The sequence below is a fragment of the Pseudophryne corroboree genome, chromosome 4 (genome assembly GCF_028390025.1).
Source record: "Pseudophryne corroboree isolate aPseCor3 chromosome 4, aPseCor3.hap2, whole genome shotgun sequence".
NCBI classification, from domain to species: Eukaryota; Metazoa; Chordata; class Amphibia; order Anura; family Myobatrachidae; genus Pseudophryne; species Pseudophryne corroboree.
The window spans coordinates 644,340,253-644,360,103 of record NC_086447.1 but is presented as its reverse complement, the minus strand read 5'-3'; the positions used below and the strand labels follow the sequence as shown (position 1 = coordinate 644,360,103).

The 19,851-nt window shown below is 49.5% G+C and overlaps 2 protein-coding genes across 2 annotated transcripts in view; one reads left to right on the top strand and one right to left on the bottom strand.

Annotated features, from left to right (window-relative positions):
- Window positions 1-6,449, bottom strand: part of FH (fumarate hydratase) — a 176,104-nt gene extending 169,655 nt beyond the window's left edge. The window contains exon 1 of the mRNA XM_063917732.1: window positions 6,264-6,449. Coding sequence (XP_063773802.1) covers window positions 6,264-6,374 — 111 coding nt within the window. The 5' untranslated portion in view covers window positions 6,375-6,449. The remainder of the gene's footprint in view (window positions 1-6,263) is intronic.
- The window catches only part of PCNX2 (pecanex 2), an 809,726-nt gene continuing 796,165 nt past the window's right edge, over window positions 6,291-19,851 (top strand). Inside the window, exon 1 of the mRNA XM_063917734.1 lies at window positions 6,291-7,288. Coding sequence (XP_063773804.1) covers window positions 7,136-7,288 — 153 coding nt within the window. The 5' untranslated portion in view covers window positions 6,291-7,135. The remainder of the gene's footprint in view (window positions 7,289-19,851) is intronic.

Sequence of the window (19,851 nt, the reverse complement as noted above, 5' to 3'; positions counted from 1 at the left end):
TAAGGACCATGGGGATTATACCAAAGCTCCCAAACGGGCGGGAGAGTGCGGATGACTCTGCAGCACTGAATGAGAGAACTCCAGGTCCTCCTCAGCCAGGGTATCAAATTTGTAGAATTTAGCAAACGTGTTTGCCCCTGACCAAGTAGCTGCTCGGCAAAGTTGTAAAGCCGAGACCTCTCGGGCAGCCGCCCAAGATGAGCCCACCTTCCTTGTGGAATGGGCATTGACAGATTTTGGCTGTGGCAGGCCTGCCACAGTATGTGCAAGCTGAATTGTACTACAAATCCAACGAGCAATAGTCTGCTTAGAAGCAGGAGCACCCAGCTTGTTAGGTGCATATAGGATAAACAGCGAGTCAGATTTTCTGACTCTAGCCGTTCTGGAAACATATTTTCAGTGCCCTGACAACGTCCAGCAACTTGGAGTCCTCCAAGTCCCTAGTAGCCTAGGCACCACAATAGGCTGGTTCAGGTGAAACGCTGACACCACCTTTGGGAGAAACTGGGGACGAGTCCTCAATTCTGCCCTATCCATATGGAAAATCAAATAAGGGCTTTTACAAGACAAAGCCGCCAACTTTGATACTCGCCTGGCAGAAGCCAAGGCCAATAACATAACCACCTTCCACGGGAGATATTTCAGATCCACGGTTTTTAGTGGTTCAAACCAATGTGATTTTAAGAAACTCAACACCACGTTGAGATCCCAAGGTGCCACAGGAGGCACAAACGGGGGCTGACTCTGCAGCACTCCTTTTTTAAATGTCTGAACTTCAGGTACTGAAGCTAGTTCTTTTTGAAAGAAAATCGACAGAGCCGAGATCTGTACCTTAATGGAACCCAATTTAAGGCCCATAGTCACTCCTGCTTGCAGGAAATGCAGAAATCGACCTAGTTGAAATTCCTCTGTTGGGGCCCTTTCGGCCTCACACCATGCAACATATTTTCGCCATATGCGGTGATAATGAGTTGCTGTAACCTCTTTCCTGGCTTTAGTAAGCGTAGGAATGACTTCCTCCGGAATGCCCTTTTCCTTCAGGATCCGGCGTTCAACCGCCATGCCGACAAACGCAGCCGCGGTAAGTCTTGGAACAGACAGGGCCCCTGCTGCCGCAGGTCCTGTCTGAGTGGCAGAGGCCATGGGTCCTCTGATATAAATTCTTGAAGTTCTGGGTACCAAGCTCTTCTTGGCCATCCACGAGTATCGTTCTTACTCCTCGCCTTCTTATTATTCTCAGTACCTTTGGTATGAGAGGCAGAGGGGAGAACACATAAACCGACTGGTACACCCACGGTGTTACCAGAGCGTCCATAGCTATCGCCTGAGGGTCCCTTGACCCGGTGCAATATCTTTTATAGCTTTTTGTTGAGGCGGGACGCCATCATGTCCACCTGTGGCCTTTCCCAATGGTGTACAATCCTATTGGAAGACTTCTGGAGGAAGTCCCCATTCTCCCGGGTGGAGGTCGTGTCTGTTGAGAAGATCTGCTTCCCAGTTGTCCACTCCGGGAATGAACACTGCTGACAGTGCTAACACATGATTTTCCGCCTATCGGAGAATCCTTGTGGCTTCTGCCATCGCCATCCTGCTTCTTGTGCCGCCCTGTTGGTTTACATGGGCGACTGCCGTTTTGAAGCAGAGGCCTTGCCGGCCTCAGGGCATTGTAAATGGCCCTCAGGTCCAGAATATTTATGTGTAGGGAAATAACCTGACTTGACCAAAGTCCCTGGAAATTTCTTCCCTGTGTGACTGCCTCCCAGCCTCAAAGGCTGGAATCCATGGTCACTAGGACCTAGTCCTGTATGCCGAACCTGCGGCCCTCTTGAAGATGGGCACTCTGCAGCCACCACAGTAGAGATACCCTGGTCCTTGGAGACAGGGTTATCAGCCTATGCATCGGAAGATGCGATCCGGACCACTTGTCCAACAGGTCCCTCTGAAAAGTTCTTGTATGGAACCTGCCTAATGGGATTGCTTCGTAGGAAGCTACCATTTTTCCCAGGACTCGCGTGCAATGATGCACCGCTACCTATTTTGGCTTCAGGAGGTCTCTGACTAGAGATGACAACTCCTTGGCTTTCTCCTCCGGGAGAAACACTATTTCTGGTTTATGTCCAGAACCATCCCCAGGAACAGTAGACGTGTCATAGGAACCAGCTGTGACTTTGGACTGTTTAGAATCCAACCATGCTGTTGTAGCACTTTCCAAAATAGTGCTACCCCGACTACCAACTGCTCCTTGGACCTCGCCCTTATAACGAGATTGTCCAAGTACGGGATAATTACAACTCCCTTTTTTTTTAAGGAGTATCAACATTTCGGCCATTACCTTGATAAAACACCCTCGGTGCCATGTACAGTCCAAACGGCAGTGTCTGGACTTGGTAATGGTAATCCTGTACCACAAATCTGAGGTACTCCTGGCGAGGATGGTAAATGGGGACATGCAGGTAAGCATCCTTGATGTCCCAGGATACCATGTAATCCCCCTCGTCCAGGCTTGGAATAACCGCCCTGAGCGATTCCATCTTGAACTTGAATTTTTGTGTTCAAGGATTTTAAATATAAAATGGGTCACACCGAACCATGCGGTTTCGGTACCCCAACCCGTGTGGAATAGTAACCCCGTCCTTGTTGAAGTAGGGGCACCTTGAGTATTACCTGCTGGGAATACCGCTTATTAATTGCCTCTAGCACAGCCTCCCTGCCTGAGGGAGTTGTCAGCAAGGCATATTTTAGGAAACGGCTGGGGGGAGACATCTCGAATTCCAGCTTGTACCCCTGAAATACTACTTGAAAGAAACAGGGATCCACCTGTGAGCGAGCCCACTAATTGCTGAAATTTTTGAGACGGCCCCCCACCGTACCTGGCTACACCTGTGGGGCACCCGCGTCATGGTGTGGCCTCACAGGAGGCGGGGGAAGAATCTTGATTCTGGGAACAGGCTGACTGGTGCAGCTTTTTTCCCTCTACCCTTGTCTCTGTACAGAAAGGAAGCGCCATTTGACCCGCTTGCTTTTCTGAAGCCGAAAGGACTGTACCTTTGTCTGTGAGGAAACCTGAGGTAAAATTATTTCTTCCCAGCAGTTGCTGTGGATACGAGGTCCCAGAGACCATCCCCAAATAATTCCTCACCCTTATAAGGCTCTCTATGCGCTTTTTAAGTCAGCATCACCTGTCCAGTGACAGGTCTCTAATACCCTCCTGACAGAATGGACATTACATTTATTTTGGATGCCAGTCGGCAAAATATCCCTCTGTGCATCCCCCATATATAAGACGACGTCTTTAATATGTTTTTATGTTTGCCAATTAGTATCCCTGTTTGACAGGGTCACCGACCACGCTGCAGCAGCACTATCTGCAGGTCTCAGTCTAGTACCTGAGTGTGTAAATACAGACTTCAGGATAGCCTCCTGTTTTTTATCAACAGGTACCTATTAAAGTGGCCGTATCCTAAGACGGCAGTGCCACCTTTTTTGACAAACGTGTGAGCGCCTTATCCCCCCTAGGGGATATCTCCCAGCGTAACTTATCCACCTGGCGGGAAAGGGTACGCCATCAGTAACTTTTTATAAATTACCAGTTTCTTAACGGGGGAACCCACGCTTTCACACACTTCATTTATTCATCTGATGGGGGAACAAAACACTGCCTGTTTTTTCTCCCCAACCTAAAACCCATTTTTAGAGGTGCTTGGGTTAAAGTCAGAAATGTATAACACATTTTTTATTGCCGGGATCACGTCACGGATGTTCCTAGTGGATTGTGTATATGTCTCCACCCTGTCGACACTGGAGTCAGACTCCGTGTCGACATCTGTGTCTGCCATCTGAGAGAGCGGGCGTTTTTGAGCCCCTGATGGCCTTTGAGACGCCTGGGCAGGCGCGGGCTGCGAAGCCGGCTGTCCCACAGCTGTTACGTCATCCCCCCTTTTATGTAAGGAGTTGACACTGTCGGTTAATACCTTTCACCTATCCATCCACTCTGGTGTCGGCCCCACAGGGGGCGACATCACATATATCGGCCTCTGTTCTGTCACCATATAAGCCTCCTCATTCAACATGTCGACACAGCCGTACCGACACACCGCAGACACACAGGGAATGCTCTAAACGAGGACAGGACCCACAAAAGCCCTTTGGGGGGACAGAGTAAGAGTATGCCAGCACACACCAGAGCGCTATATATATACAGGGACTAACTGAGTTATGTCCCTAATAGCTTTTATATAATATACTGTATACAGTGCCAATTTTAATGCCCCCCCCTCTCTTTTCCCTCTTATACTGTAGAATTGCAGGGAAGAGCCAGGGAGCTTCCCTCCAGCCGAGCTGTGAGGGAAAAATGGCGCCAGTGTGCTGAGGAGATAGGCTCCGCCCCTTTTTCGCGGCCTATTCTCCCGTTTTTTATGGAATTCTGGCAGGGGTATTTACCTCATATATAGCCCCTGGGGCCATATATTGAGGTATTTTAGCCAGCCAAGGTGTTTTTATTGCTGCCTCAGGGCGCCCCCCCCAGCGCCCTGCACCCTCAGTGACCGGAGTGTGAAGTGTGTGAGAGGAGCAATGGCGCACAGCTGCAGTGCTGTGCGCTACCTTGGTGAAGACAGAGTCTTCATGCCGCCGATTTTCCGGACCATCTTCTTGCTTCTGGCTCTGTAAGGGGGACGGCGGCGCGGCTCCGGGACCGAACATCAAGGCTGGGCCTGCGGTCGATCCCTCTGGAGCTAATGGTGTCCAGTAGCCTAAGAAGCCCAATCCGGCTGCAAGCAGGCGAGTTCGCTTCTTCTCCCCTTAGTCCCTTGCTGCAGTGAGCCTGTTGCCAGCAGGTCTCACTGAAAATAACAAATTCTAAGACTATAACTTTCTAAGAGCTCAGGAGAGCCCCTAGTGTGCATCCAACCTCGGCCAGGCACGAAATCTAACTGAGGCTTGGAGGAGGGTCATAGTGGGAGGAGCCAGTGCACACCAGGTAGTCTAAGATCTTTCTAGAGTGCCCAGCCTCCTTCGGAGCCCGCTATTCCCCATGGTCCTTACGGAGTTCCCAGCATCCACTAGGACGTTAGAGAAAAGAGTTTGTATTGAATCACAGTGACTGCTGCCAACCATCAGCCTCTAATGGCCAGTCTCACCTCAGTTTCTAAACAATGCCTCAGAACAATCGAAAAAGTTATATTAAAATTAATATAAGAAATCCCAAATCGGTGGTCTCCATTTAACGAGGCATATCTACTCCAGCACTTGCTAAAGCAGTTATGTCCTCCGTTCAGTAGTTAACAAATAGAACTCAGATTACCACAGTCTGGACTAATGCCCCCTACAAACTGCCCAATGGCAGATACAGCCAAAGGGGCGACCTGGCGGCGGGAGGAGTGAAGTTTCTTCACACCCCCGTCACCATAGCAGAGCATGCTAATATGGACGAGAATGTCCATATTGGCCTGCATGCATAAGCGACCCGACACCAACGATGAACAAGCGCGGGGCCATGCATATTTGGTAACTACGCACCGAACGATATGAACGATTTCTCGTTCATATCGTTCAGTGTTATCGCCTAATGTGTAGGGCCCATAACGCTTTTGTTAACTACAGATGTACAGTCCCCATTGCCAGCAATGGGAGTTTAGCAAGGGTTTGCAAAGACAATGCATGGCGATAGTGTAGTGCACATGCACATTACACAGTGGACAGTCGCTGGCAGTCAGCAGCAGGCTGTCAGTAATAGAACGGAGAATGCCCACTGACACTGCAGGACCATGCCAGTGAAGAAATGGTAAATACCAGCAGCATATCTGTTCGTATCACTGTGATACTCAGGGGTCTATTCACGAAGCTGTGAAAAGTGTGAAGAAGTGAGCAAGTGGAGAAGTTGCCCATGGCAACCAATCAGCATTGAAGTAACATTTATAATTTGCATTCTAAACAATTGTAGGAGCAGCTTGCAAGCTCACTTCTCCACTGTTTTCACTGCTTCATGAATAGACCCCTGCATGAAATATGCCACCAGTAATAAACATAGATGTTAAATTGATCCCTAAACGTCAAGCAAGTTAATAATGACTCTATAGATGTGTTCGGCTTGATGTTCAGAACAGAAGCGGTTTAGTTATGCTAATCCAGGGGTCCCATGTCCTGAACTTGAACCGATCTGTTCTCTTCCCAGCCTGCTGTCAGGGAGGACATGCCCAGTGCTGGCAGCAGGGAAGGTGACCTTAGCACTGACACCACGGAGGAGGACACACATCCATGCTTACCATCCTGGCTTGATTGAGGACTAGCGTCTGTATGCGCCCGGCTGCCGGCAGCTGCCTGATATCAGCGGCGTGCTGCCTGAGCAGCTGCAGAGGTCTAAAGGAGCGATGCATGGCGCAATGCACGGGCACACAGCTCAGCTGACGTCCGACAGTGGCAGAAAGATCCCGCCCTCATCAGGCGCGGCAGCCAATGGCCGATACAGGCGCATGTCTGCTGGACCGGGGGATCGTGTCAGGGGAAGCTAATCGATCACGGACAGATCTCAGTCACCGCTGGTGAATCTATCTGCAGTGGTGGCCAGTCCGCTCGCTTATTGCCAGTAACATATAACAACATGCACAGTGCTGTCCTCCCTAGTGTGCCTGCTATTTCCTTATGCTAATATCTCGGGCTGGGAATGATGTGTGACGTTACCAATGTAGCATTGCAATATGATAATAAATGGTACATATGGGGGGAGTGCAGCATCTACTCATGGAGCGTTTGGGAATGATAAATGCATATGGATAAATGCATAGGTTCGTTCGTTAACTGTGCAACTTGAGTCTTGAGGACTGTACATCAATGGGATGATTTCTGCGGAGACGGAGGCGGGTGTAATGTATAATGATCGCCGCCTGGGGGCCTTCTACGGAACTGCAGCCAGTGTGAGCAGTAGAACACCTGCATTAGATGCTCAGTGCCAGCGGTGTCCTTGGATGAAGCCCGGTCCGCAGTACATGGGAGCAGTGTCTAGTAGTTGCGTCAGTCCCTTAGCATGCCCCGGCTGGGATGCGCGTTACATAGCCCTGCATCCCCCTGCTGCTGCTCTCAACATTACCTATAATACCACAGCATTTACATCTCTGCTGGCGCTGTCACTGCAGCAGTAATGGGATCCCATGTACTGCAGATACTCCGGCAGGGTGTCTGGGCTGCACTGACAGGAGGATGGTACCACGATCCCGAGGATAGCCGATTTAATAACATCTGTCACTTATATCTGTGGATTTTCCTGCTCTTGTTACCTCTAGCTATGCATTTGGTAAGTATGGACAATATGCTGATAGTGCTATGCAGACTTTAATCACCCTTTCATCATAATCAAGCACTGTACATTTTTCTTTCTGTGAATTTATTATTTTGTACTTGGAGTAGTAGTAGCTACAGCAGATGATACTAGATAAGTGTGCAGCTACTGTACTTTAGCATACCTCCCAACGTGACCCTCTCCAGGAGGGACAGTATGCTCTGCTCCTGGACTTCCCTCTTAATTTATGATGGCCATCATCTGTGCTGTAACGCCTTTCTTATTCATTAACCTGTTCAAAACAGGTGCAGACAATCATACATTGGGGGAGATGTACTAAGCCTGAAAAGTGATAAATATCACTGTGATAAAGCACCAGCCAATCGACTTCTAACTGCCATGTTACAGGCTGTGTTTGAAAAATGACAGTTAGGAGCCGATTGGCTGGTACTTTATCACTGTGATATTTATCACTTTTCAGGCTTAGTACATCTGGCCCATTAAGAGAAAAGTCCAGAAGCAGGGCATTCTGTCCCTTCTGGAGAGGGTCATGTTGGGAGGTATGCCTTAAGGGCCCTACACACTCGGCGATGCGCCTCCGAGGTGCCCGACGGCCGATACGGCCGACGAGCAACCTGGCGGCGGGGGGGGGGGGGCAGTGACGGGGGGAGTGAAGTTTCTTCACTCCCCCCGTCACTCGGCTGCATTGAAGTGCAGGCAAATATGGACGAGATCGTCCATATTGGCCTGCATGCACAGCCGACGGGAGATCAGCGATGAACGAGCGCGGGGACGCGCATCGTTCATCGCTGGAGTCTCCACACTGAAAGATATGAACGAGTTCTCGTTCATTTATGAACGAGATCGTTCATATCTTTCAGAATATCGGCATGTGTGTAGGGCCTATAAGTCTTAGCACATTGATATGAAAAATCTAAATCACTGTTTGCTCATCTCAACAAGGAAGAGAGAGTAATCTAGAAAGATAGGTGTAATGGAACTTGGAAAATATCCATATTGCAGGGTTGCACAGAACAGCACATTTTCTAGGCAGTACTTCGGTGACTCATCAATTTCTCTGATTTCAACATTAGTACATTTAAAAAAAAAATCTATATAACAATCAGAGTATAAAACAATAAAGTAGAGCAGTATTTCAGAAAACGTAATCACAGTACACATACGATATATACATAAAAAATATTGTGCGCAAAGTCAATACAACTGTGTCTACATATAAATTTGTCTCTGATCAAAATTTACAGAAAGGTAAGTTTTTATGAGTGTATGAGTGAAGGTGAAGGGGGGGGGGAGTAGAATAGAGACTGAAGGTAAGTGATCTGGGATCAGAAAAGGGATCGAGAGGTAAAACACAGAGATGGAGGTGATAGTAAAGAGCAGAATAAGAAAGTAGTGGTGGTGGTGTTCAGTATGATTTGCCAGTTCTTGGGATCCCGGCAGTCATAATACCGACGCTGGTATCCCGATGAATGAAATACCGAAAGGGGTGAGTATGGGATATTCTCCCCTCTCCCCAACACCTTAATACGTTCTTACCGCAGCCTAACCCTAACTCCCCCCCTTATTGCCTAAACTTAACCTCCCTCTGGTGGTGCCTAAACCTAATCCCCATCCCCGCAGCCTAAACCTAACCCTCCCCTGCAGCATAACCCTCCCCGGGGGTGCCTAATCCTAACCCAAACATCTCCTCTGTTGCAGCCTAACCCTGTCCCCCCCACCACCACCACCTGAGTGGCACCTAAACTAACCCCTGCCCCTGGTCCTAAACCAAGCTGGCGCTACACTTACTATGGTCGGGATGCCGGCTGATGGGATTCCGGCGACGTGTTCTGAACTTTTCGGAATTTTGATGTCGGCATTCTGATGGGTGTCGGAATTCCAACTGCCAGTATCCCGAAAAGCCAGCATATTAACCAGGGGCAGATTTAGGGGTGAGGGAGCCCTTCGGCACCCCACCCCCCCAGCTTCCCCCCTTCCAGCCCGATTTTATTATTTTTATTGATCAGTTATAAGCCCTCATTTGATGATAGCCAATTTAATGGAAGAATTAAAAAAATCCACTAACTATGACATTTAATTATTTTTCTCTGATGTCCTAGTGGATGCTGGGAACTCCGTAAGGACCATGGGGAATAGACGGGCTCCGCAGGAGACTGGGCACTCTAAAAGAAAGATTAGGTACTCTCTGGTGTGCACTGGCTCCTCCCTCTATGCCCCTCCTCCAGACCTCAGTTAGAATCTGTGCCCGGCCAGAGCTGGATGCACCTAGTGGGCTCTCCTGAGCTTGCTAGAAAGAAAGTATTTGTTAGGTTTTTTATTTTCAGTGAGAACTGCTGGCAACAGACTCACTGCTACGTGGGACTGAGGGGAGAGAAGCAAACCTACCTGCGTGCAGCTAGCTTGTGCTTCTTAGGCTACTGGACACCATTAGCTCCAGAGGGTTCGAACACAGGGCCTGACCTTGATCGTCCGTTCCCGGAGCCGCGCCGCCGTCCCCCTTGCATAGCCAGAAGACAGAAGAAGGAGATAAAATCGGCGGCAGAAGACTCCGGTCTTCATTAAGGTAGCGCACAGCACTGCAGCTGTCCGCCATTGCTCCCACTGCACACCACACACTCCGGTCACTGTAGGGTGCAGGGCACTGGGGAGGGGCGCCCTGGGCAGCAATAAGTATACCTTTTGGCAATATATACACATAATACAGTCTGGAAAACTGTATATGTGTAAAACCCCCGCCATTTTTAGTCAGAAACAGGACAGAAGCCCGCCGCTGAGGGGGCCGGGCCTTCTTCCTCAGCACACCAGCGCCATTTTCTCTTCACAGCTCCGCTGGAAGGAAGCTCCCCAGGCTCTCCCCGGCAGTATCCTGGTACACAAAGGGTGAAAAGAGAGGGGGGGGGGGGGCACATAAATTTAGGCGCAAAAATTTGTATATACAGCAGCTACTGGGTAAACACTGAGTTGTAGTGTAATCCCTGGGTTATATAGCGCTGGGGTGTGTGCTGGCATACTCTCTCTCTGTCTCTCCAAAGGGCCTTGTGGGGGAACTGTCCTCAAATAGAGCATCCCCTGTGTGTGTGGTGTGTCGGTATGCGTGTGTCGACATGTCTGAGGTAAAAGGCTCCTCTAAGGAGGTGATAGAGCGGATATGTATGTGAGAGGGTGTCTCCGTCGACAACGCTGACACCTGTTTGGATATGTGTAAGTGCTAAGGTGAATTTATTGCACAAAAGGTTAGGGAACAGACAGGAAATCTACCCATGTCTGTCCCTATGTCACAGAGACCTTCAGAGTCTCTCAATGCTCACTATCCATAATAACAAACACTGGTATCGACATGGAGTTTAACTCCACTGTCGACTACGATAATGCAAAGTTACAGCCAAGATGGCTATAAGGTATTCAATATATGATTATTGAAATAATAGATGATTTGCATATCACTGATGACTCATCTGTCCCTGACACGAGAGTACACATGTTTAAGGGGAAGAATGCTGAGGTAAATTTCCCTCCTCTCATGAGGAAAAAGAGCGGGAATCTCCAGACAAGAGACGGCAGCTTCCCACAAGATAATTCTCAGGCTGTATCCTTTCCCCACTAGGGCCAGGATATGTTGAGAATCTTCCCCTGGGGTGTCCTGTTTGCACAGATGGTAGCACTTGCTATTCTCAGGGATCCTGCAGATAGCGTGCACATTCTAGTATACTACCCAGACCGGCGATTGTGTCGGCATGGGTTTATAGCGCTGTGGCAGCGTGGACAGGTACCTTATCAGCAGAGATGAGACCCTAGTATGCAATATAAATATATTAAAGATGCTGTCTTAAGTGATAGATATATAGTTATAAAGCATGCCCAAAGAGACATGAGTATACTGGGTCCTAGAGTCAAAGCTATGTCGATCTCTGCTTGACGTGTCCTGTAGAATATGCATTGGACAGATGATGCCGACTTAAGAGGCATATGGAAGGCTGAGGATTGTGTGGAGAAGGGTTCTCGGGCCTGGTCTCCACAGCTATAGCTGGTAATTCTGCTAGTTTGCCTTATATTCCTGCACAGCATAAGAAAGCACGACATTATTAAATGCAGCCTTTCGTATAAAGAAACAAGAAAGTCTGAGGGGCGTCCTTTCTTGTCAGAGCCGGGCAGCTAGTTCCCAGGAGCAGAAGTCCTCCCTGGCCCCTACAAAAATCCACCTATGCCGCTGGGGCTCCACAGGCGGAGCTAGGCCCGGTGGGGACACGCCTTCGTAAGTTCAGCCACAAGTGGGTTCACTCCCTGTTCGATCCCTGGGCAATAGATATTGTGTCTCAAGGATACAAGCTGGACTGTGAGAAGATGCCCCCTCACCGACGGCCCTGCAGGCTTCCCCCCAAGAGAGGGAGCCAGTGTTATCTGCAATTCACAAATTGTATCTTTAACAGGTGGTGGTCAAGGGTCCCCTCCTTCAACAAGAGGGTGTTATTATTAGACCATGTTGTAATCCCGAAACCAGACGGTTCGGTCAGACCCATATTGAATTAAAAATCCCTGAACATATACCTGAGAAGGTTCAAGTTCAAGATGGAATCGCTAAGAGCGGTCAGTGCAAGCCTAAAAAGGGGGAGACTTTATTGTGAATCGGGACATAAGGGATGCATACCTTCAGGTCCCCATTTATCCACCTCATTAGGCGTACCTCAGAATTGCGGTACGGGATTGTCACTACCAATTTCAGATGTTGCCGTTTGGTCTCTCCACGGCCCCGAGAATATTCACCATGGTAATGGCGGATATGATTGTGCTCCTGCGGAAGCAAGGTGTCACTATTATCACGTACTTGGACGATCTCCTCATAAAAGCGAGATCAAGAGAACAGATGCTGAACAGCGTATCACTTTCTCTGGAAGTGTAACGGCAACACGGCTGGATTCTATATATTCCAAAGTCGCAGTTGTTTCCTACAGCTCATCTGCCTCTCCTAGGCATGATCCTAGCACAGACCAGAAAAGGGTTATCTCCTGATAGAGAGAGCTCAGAAGCTCATGATACTGGTCAGGAATCTATTAAAGCCAAAACAGGTGTCAGTGCATCACTGCACTCGAGTCCTGGGAAGGATGGTGGCATCATACGAGGCCATCCCCTTAGGCAGGTTCCATGCGAGGACCTTCCAATGGGACTTACTGGACAAGTGGTCCGGATCACCTCTTCAGAGGCATCGGTTAATCACCCTATCCCCCAGGGCCAGGGTATCTCTCCTGTGGTGGCTGCAGAGTGCTCACCTTCTCGAGGGCCGCAGATTCGGCATTCAGGACTGGATCCTGGTGACCACGGATGCAAGCCTCCGAGGGTGGGGGGCAGTTACACAGGGAAGAAATTTCCAAGGTCTGTGGTCAAGTCAACTGACTTGCCTTCACATCAATATCCTGGAACCAAGGGCCATATACAACGCCCTATGTCAAGCGGAGATCCTGCTTCGCGACCAACCTGTTCTGATCCAGTCAGACCGCAGGGGTTCATGTAAACCGCCAAGGCGGCACAAGGAGCAGGGTGGCGAGGGTAGAAGCCACCAGAATTCTTTGCTGGGCGGAGAATCAAGTAAGCACACTGTCAGCAGTGTTCGTTCCGGGAGTGGACATCTGGGAAGCAGACTTCCTCAGCAGGCACGACCTCCACCCGGGAAAGTGGGGACTTCATCAGGAAGTCTTCACGCAGTTTGCAAATTGAGGGGAACTGCCTAAGGTGGACTAAATGGCGTCCCACCTCAATAAAAAGCTAAAAAAGGTTTTACGCCGGGTCAAGGGACCCTCAGGTGATAGCTGTGGTCGCACTAGTAACACCGTGGGTGTTCCAGACGGTCTCTGTATTCCCTCCTCTTCCTCTAATACCCAAGGGCTGAGAATTGTAATAAAAGGAGGAGTGAAAACAATATTCTTTGCTCCGAATTGGCCAAGAAGGACTTGGTACCCGGAGCTGCAGGAAATTCTCTCAGAGGACTCAGGGCTTCTGCTTCTCAGACAGGACATGTTGCAACAGGGGCCCTGTCTGTTCCAAAATTTAAGGGCGGCTGCATTTGACGGCATGGGGGTTGAACGCCGGATCCTAGCGGAAAAGGGCATTCCGGATGCAGTTATTCCTACGCTGATAAAGGCTAGGAAAGACGTGACAGCAAGACTTTTTCACTGTATATGGCGAAAATAGATTGCTTGGTGTGAGGCCGGGAAGGCCCTACAGAGGAATTCCAGCGGGGTCGATTCCTGCACTTCCTACAGTCAGGAGTGACTATGGGCCTAAAATTAGGATCCATAAAGGTCAAGATTTCGGCCCTATACATTTTCTCTAAAAATGAACTGGCTTCACTGCCTGAAGTTCAGACGTTGTTCCGGGGGTGCTGCATATTCAGCCTCCTTTTGTGCCACCAGTGGCACCTTGGGATCTTAACGTTGTGTTGGATTTCCTGAAATCCCACTGGTTTGAGCCACTTAAGACCATGGAGCTAAAATATCTCACGCTGTTTTGAACTGTTTATTCAGTTCAAAGGACTCTGGTAATTACATTAATTTCACCTGTGCAGGATAGATTGCTGTATATGCATTGTGTGGAGCGAGAATCTTTTTTTAATCATTAAACATATATGAAATTGTACTTCACTATATTACATTTCTTTTTCATTCCCATATGTCATGTGAATGATTGGACATTGCCCTAAGGAAAAGCCTAACCAGAATTGTGTTTACATGACCTGCATTTAAAACAACAGCGCCGGATAAGTTATGCCCATTTTCTATTTCTTTATACACGTTTGTGGTGGAGGTTGGAGGAATCCTATTGGTGGCATTTCATATCTGGCTGCACATTGTTTCTTTTTAGTGCATCACACTGTAGTCTCACGTCCTTGTTTCTTTAATACCAGCCTATTGTGGTGCCTGCGGCTACTAGGGACTTGGAGGATTCCAAGTTGCTGGACGTAGTCCGGGCTTTGAAAAATTATGTTTCCAGAAAGGCGGGAGTCAGAAAATCTGACTCGCTGTTTATTCTGTATGCAGCCAACAAGGTTGGCGCTCCTGCTTCGAAGCAGACTATTGTTCGCTGGATCTATAGCACGATTCAGCTGGTTCACTCTGCAGCTGGATTGCCGCATCCAAAATGGTGAAAGCCCATTCCACAAGGAAGGTGGGCTCTTCTTGGGCGGCTGTCCGAGGGGTCTCGGCTTTACAGCTTTGCCGAGCTGCTACTTGGTCGGGGGTCAAACAAGTTTGCTAAGTTCTACAAGTTTGATACCCTGGCTGAGGAGGACCTTGAGTTTGCTCATGCGTTGCTGCAGAGTCATCCGCACTCTCCCGCCCGTTTGGGAGCTTTGGTATAATCCCCATGGTCCTTACGGAGTTCCCAGCATCCACTAGGACGTCAGAGAAAATAAGAATTTACTCACCGGTAATTCTATTTCTCGTAGTCCGTAGTGGATGCTGGGCGCCCGTCCCAAGTGGGGACTCTCTGCAATACATGTATATAGTTATTGCTTAACTAAAGGGTTATTGTTATGAGCCATCTGTTACTGAGGCTCAGTTGTTGTTCATACTGTTAACTGGGTATGGTTATCACAAGTTGTATGGTGTGATTGGTGTGGCTGGTATGAGTCTTACCCTGGATTCCAAATCCTTTCCTTGTTGTGTCAGCTCTTCCGGGCACAGTTTCCTTAACTGAGATCTAGAGGAGGGGCATAGAGGGAGGAGCCAGTGCACACCAGATAGTACCTAATCTTTCTTTTAGAGTGCCCAGTCTCCAGCGGAGCCCGTCTATTCCCCATGGTCCTTACGGAGTTCCCAGCATCCACTACGGACTACGAGAAATAGAATTACCGGTGAGTAAATTCTTATTTTAATTATGTTTACATATTTACTAAGTGGGACAGCTTAGGGGGCAGGTGGGGGCATGTGCTACCCATTTACACTCCATTCAAGATGGCATATTTTACAGTGCAGTGGAAATATTCTGCAGTTACAGTTTTCTTTTTTGTCCTAGAGGATGTTGGGGTCCATATTAGTACCATGGGGTATAGATGGGTCCACCAGGAGCCATTCGCACTTTAAGAGTATAACAGTGTGGGCTGGCTCCTCCCTCTATGCCCCTCCTACCAGACTCAGTTTAGAAAATGTGCCCGGAGGAGCCGGTCACAGCCAGAGGAGCTCTACAGAGCTTAGTAAAAGTTTTTCTTAGAGTTTTTATTTTACAGGGAGGCTGCTGGCAACAGCCTCCCTGCATCGAGTGACTGAGGGGGGGGGGGGAGCAGTGTCCGCCCTGTGGGGTCTGAGCCACTGTCTCTGCTGACTGGACACTGAGCTCCAGAGGGGATAGATCGCTCCCCGCCACAGGGGAGCGCTCACCCCAGCAGCATGCCGCCACCCCCTTGCAGAGCTGAAGTGTGGCGAGTGAGCCACCGGTGTGAAGATGGCGGCTACAGGTTAGGAGCGCAGTATTAATTGCGCTCCGGGACGGCTCAGCGATATCTAGGTGCGGCGCTGTGAGGGGCGCCCTGAGCCAGCACATGACCCTACACTGACCAATCCAGCCTGTCGGGGTCTGCGGATCTCAGCCAGCACACAAACCCTCAGGCCAGTATAATCTATGAAGAGCGGGAAGACAGCGCCATTAAGGGGACGGAGCTTATCCTCAGAGAGGACCCAGCAGCGTTTCAGCGCCATTTTCCTGCCTGCAGTCGAATGCAAGTGGAAGATCAGTCCCTCCAGTGCAACTCCAGCTATCTGTACGGTACCAGGGTGTTGTAGAAGGGAGGGGAGGCTGTGTAAGACTGTGTCACCTATTAAGGGATACAGTCAGCGCTGGTTTAGGGTCTCCCTATACCTGTAATAGCGCTGTGTGTGGGTTGGCTCCAACCTCTGTGTCTCTCTGCCATTCTTGGGGGGGGGAACTCTGTCTGCCCTGTACCCTGTGTGTATGTGGGGTGAGTGGTGTGTATCAGCAAATATGTCTAGAGACTCTGTTTCATATGCTGCAGAGGATTTATCTTTTCAGGAAGATCTCATCCCATGTAATCAGGATTGCACTGTTGTAGCGCAGATCCCAGCTAGAGCGGAGTGGTTAGCCTCTCTTAGGTGGACTATTTTTCAGATTTCTGAGAGGGTTGCAAGAACTGAGCATGCAACTCATGTATTGCAATTCTCTATGGTGGTATGGTCTGATACTGCTCCCTCGGGGTCCCCTGCGGTTCATTCTCACAAACGTGCACTTGCCAAGATTATGCAGGATGACACGGACACCTATTCTGACACTGCAGACGGTGACGTGTCGAGGGGGACGGCATCACTTGCTAAGCGGGGACGGCATCACTTGCTCAGCGGGTGCAGTTGATGATTGAGGCCGTACGGGATGTGTTGCGTATTTTGGGCACACCTCCTGAGCAGGTAGAGGAGGCCTTTTTCACGGACAGTAAGACGGCCCCTCTCACCTTCCCAGCATCTAAGGAATTAAATGCTATATTTGAAAAGTCCTGGGAAAATCCGGAGAAAAAATTCCAGATCCCTAAGAGGGTCTTGGTTGCTTTTCCATTCCCAGAGGATGATGGAAAAAAATGTGAGTCTCCGCCTATAGGGGGTAATTCCAAGTTGATTGCAGCAGTATTTTTGTTAGCAATTGGGCAAAACCATGTGCACTGCAGGGGAGGCAGATATAACATGTGCAGAGAGAGTTAGATTTGGGTGGGGTGTGTTCAATCTGCAATCTAATTTGCAGTGTAAAAATAAAGCAGCCAGTATTTACCCTGCACAGAAATAAAATAACCCACCCAAATCTAACTCTTTCTGCAAATGTTATATCTGCCTCCCCTGCAGTGCACATGGTTTTGCCCAATTGCTATCAAAAATCCTGCTGCGATCAACTTGGAATTACCCCCATAGTTGACACCTCTGTCTCCAGGCTGTCAAAACAAGTGGTTTTACCAGTCCCGGGATCTACCGCGTTGAAGGACCCGGCTGATCGCAAGGTGGTTGTTACACTCAATTCCATATACACGGCTTCAGGGGCTATACTGCGGCCTACTATTGCCTGTACATGGATTTCTAAAGCTATAGCCAGGTGGTCAATCACTCTGCAGGAGGACTTTACGATGGATAAAGGTGATGATGATTTATTTTTACGTAACATTCAGGATTCTGCAGGGTTCCTGGTAGATTCCATGAAGGAGCTGGTTTCCATGGCTGCTGGGATCTCCTCCATGTCCGTCTCGGCTCGCAGGGGTCTCTGGCTGCGCCAATGGGAAGCAGAATCCAGGAAAAGCGTGGAGGGCCTACCCTACACAGGTCAGGCTTTATTTGGGGAGGCGCTGGATGCGTGGATTGCCACGGCTACCGCGGGTAAGTCTCCTTTTCTCCCCTCAGCTGCACCGGCTGAGGGGAGAAAAGCCTTTTACACCAGCCACGTCACAGTCCTTTCGTAACGTGAGGCCTAGAAAGAACAAGCCTTCTCACACCTTCTTCAGAGATGGTCGTGCTCAAGGAAAAAAGCCTGCTCCCGCAGGTTCCCAAGACCAGAAGCCTGCTTCTGGTACCCCCAAGTCCTCCGCATGACGGTGTACCGCACAGCCTGGAGGAAGGTCAGATGCAAGCAAGACTCCGGCATTTCAGCCACGTCTGGGTGTCGTCTGGCCTGGACCCTTGGATACAGGATATAGTGTCCAGCGGGTACAGACTGGAGTTTCAAACTCTCCCACCTCACCATTTCTTCAAATCAGGCTTGCCAGCTTTGCCGGCAGACAGAGCAGTTCTTTTGGAAGCTATCCTAAAATTGGTAGTGTCCGAGGTCATTGTTCCAGTTCCGCCTCATCAGTGGAACAAAGGTTACTATTCAAACCTTTTCGTGGTACCGAAGCCGGATGGTTCGGTACGGCCAATTCTGAACTTAAAGTCTTTGAACCCTTATCTCAGGGAGTTCAAGATCAAGATGGAGTCTCTGAGAGCTGTCATCTCAGGACTGACGGAGGGGGAATTCCTGGTGTCCCTGGACATGAAGGATGCGTACCTCTACATTCCCATTTGGTCACCGCATCAGGCATATCTCAGGTTTGCACTGATAGACGATCACTATCAGTTTCAGGCACTGCCGTTCGGTCTCTCCACGGCACCGAGGGTCTTCACCAAGGTGATGGCAGAGATGATGGTTCTCCTTCGCAAGCAGGGGGTGAACATAATTCCGTATTTGGACGATATTCTGATCAAGGCGTCGTCAAGGGAGAAGTTTTTAAGATCCATTGCTCTCACGACACATCTGCTCAAGGAGCACGGTTGGATCCTGAACCTTCCAAAGTCTCATCTGGAGCCGACAAGGAGGCTGTCTTTCCTAGGGATGATCCTCGACACGGAGGTGCAGAGGGTGTTTCTACCGGTGGAGAAAGCATTGGTGATTCAAACAATGGTCCAGGATGTCTTGAAGCCTTCCCGGGTATCGGTTCATCAGTGCATCAGCCTTCTGGGGAAGATAGTTGCCTCCTACGAGGCTCTGCAGTATGGAAGGTTTCATGCTCGATCCTTTTAGCTGGATCTCTTGGACCAGTGCTCGGGATCTCACATACATATGCACCAGAGGATACGTCTGTCACCAAAAGCAAGGATTTCGCTCCTCCGGTGGCTACAACTACCTCACCTTTTGGAAGGCCGAAGGTTCGGAGTTCAGGACTGGATCCTTCTAACCACGGATGCAAGTCTAAGTGGTTGGGGAGCAGTCGCTCAGGGAGAAACCTTCCAAGGAAGGTGGTCGTATCAAGAATCTCTACTCCCAATAAACATCCTGGAGCTATGGGCCGTGTACAACGGCCTTCTTCAAGCAGCACACCTTCTACAGGATCGAGCTGTTCAGGTGCAGTCGGACAACGTGACCACAGTGGCCTACATAAACCAACAAGGCGGAACGAAGAGCAGGGCTGCAATGTCTGAGGTGTCAAGAATCCTCTTCTGGGCAGAAACGCACGCAGTGGCGATGTCAGCAATCTTCATTCCGGGAGTAGACAACTGGGAAGCAGACTTCCTCAGCAGACACAATCTCCGTCCAGGAGGTGTTCGAGGAGGTAACCGGTTGGTGGGGGGTTTCTCATATAGACATGATGGCCTCCCGCCTCAACAAGAAGCTGCGGAGGTACTGTGCCAGGTCGAGAGACCCGCAGGCAGTGGCGGTGGACACACTGGTAACACCACGGGTGTTCACGTCAGTGTATGTGTTCCATCCACTTCCTCTGATTCCAAAAGTTTTTCAACTTGTAAGAAGAACAAAGGTTCTGGCAATCCTCATTGCTCCGGACTGGCCAAAGAGGGCTTGGTACGCGGATCTGCTGGATCTTCTGCTGGAAGATCCAAGGCCCTTACCTCTTCGGGAAGATCTGCTTCTGCAGGGGCCGTTCGCTTATCAAGACTTACCACGGCTACGTTTGACGGGAATCCCGAGGAAGGGAATCCCGAGCAAGGTGATTCCTACCCTGATACAGGCTAGGAAGGGGGTATCGTCTAAACATTACCATCGCATTTGGAGAAAATATGTGTCTTGGTGTGAATCCAAGAAATTTCCTGCGG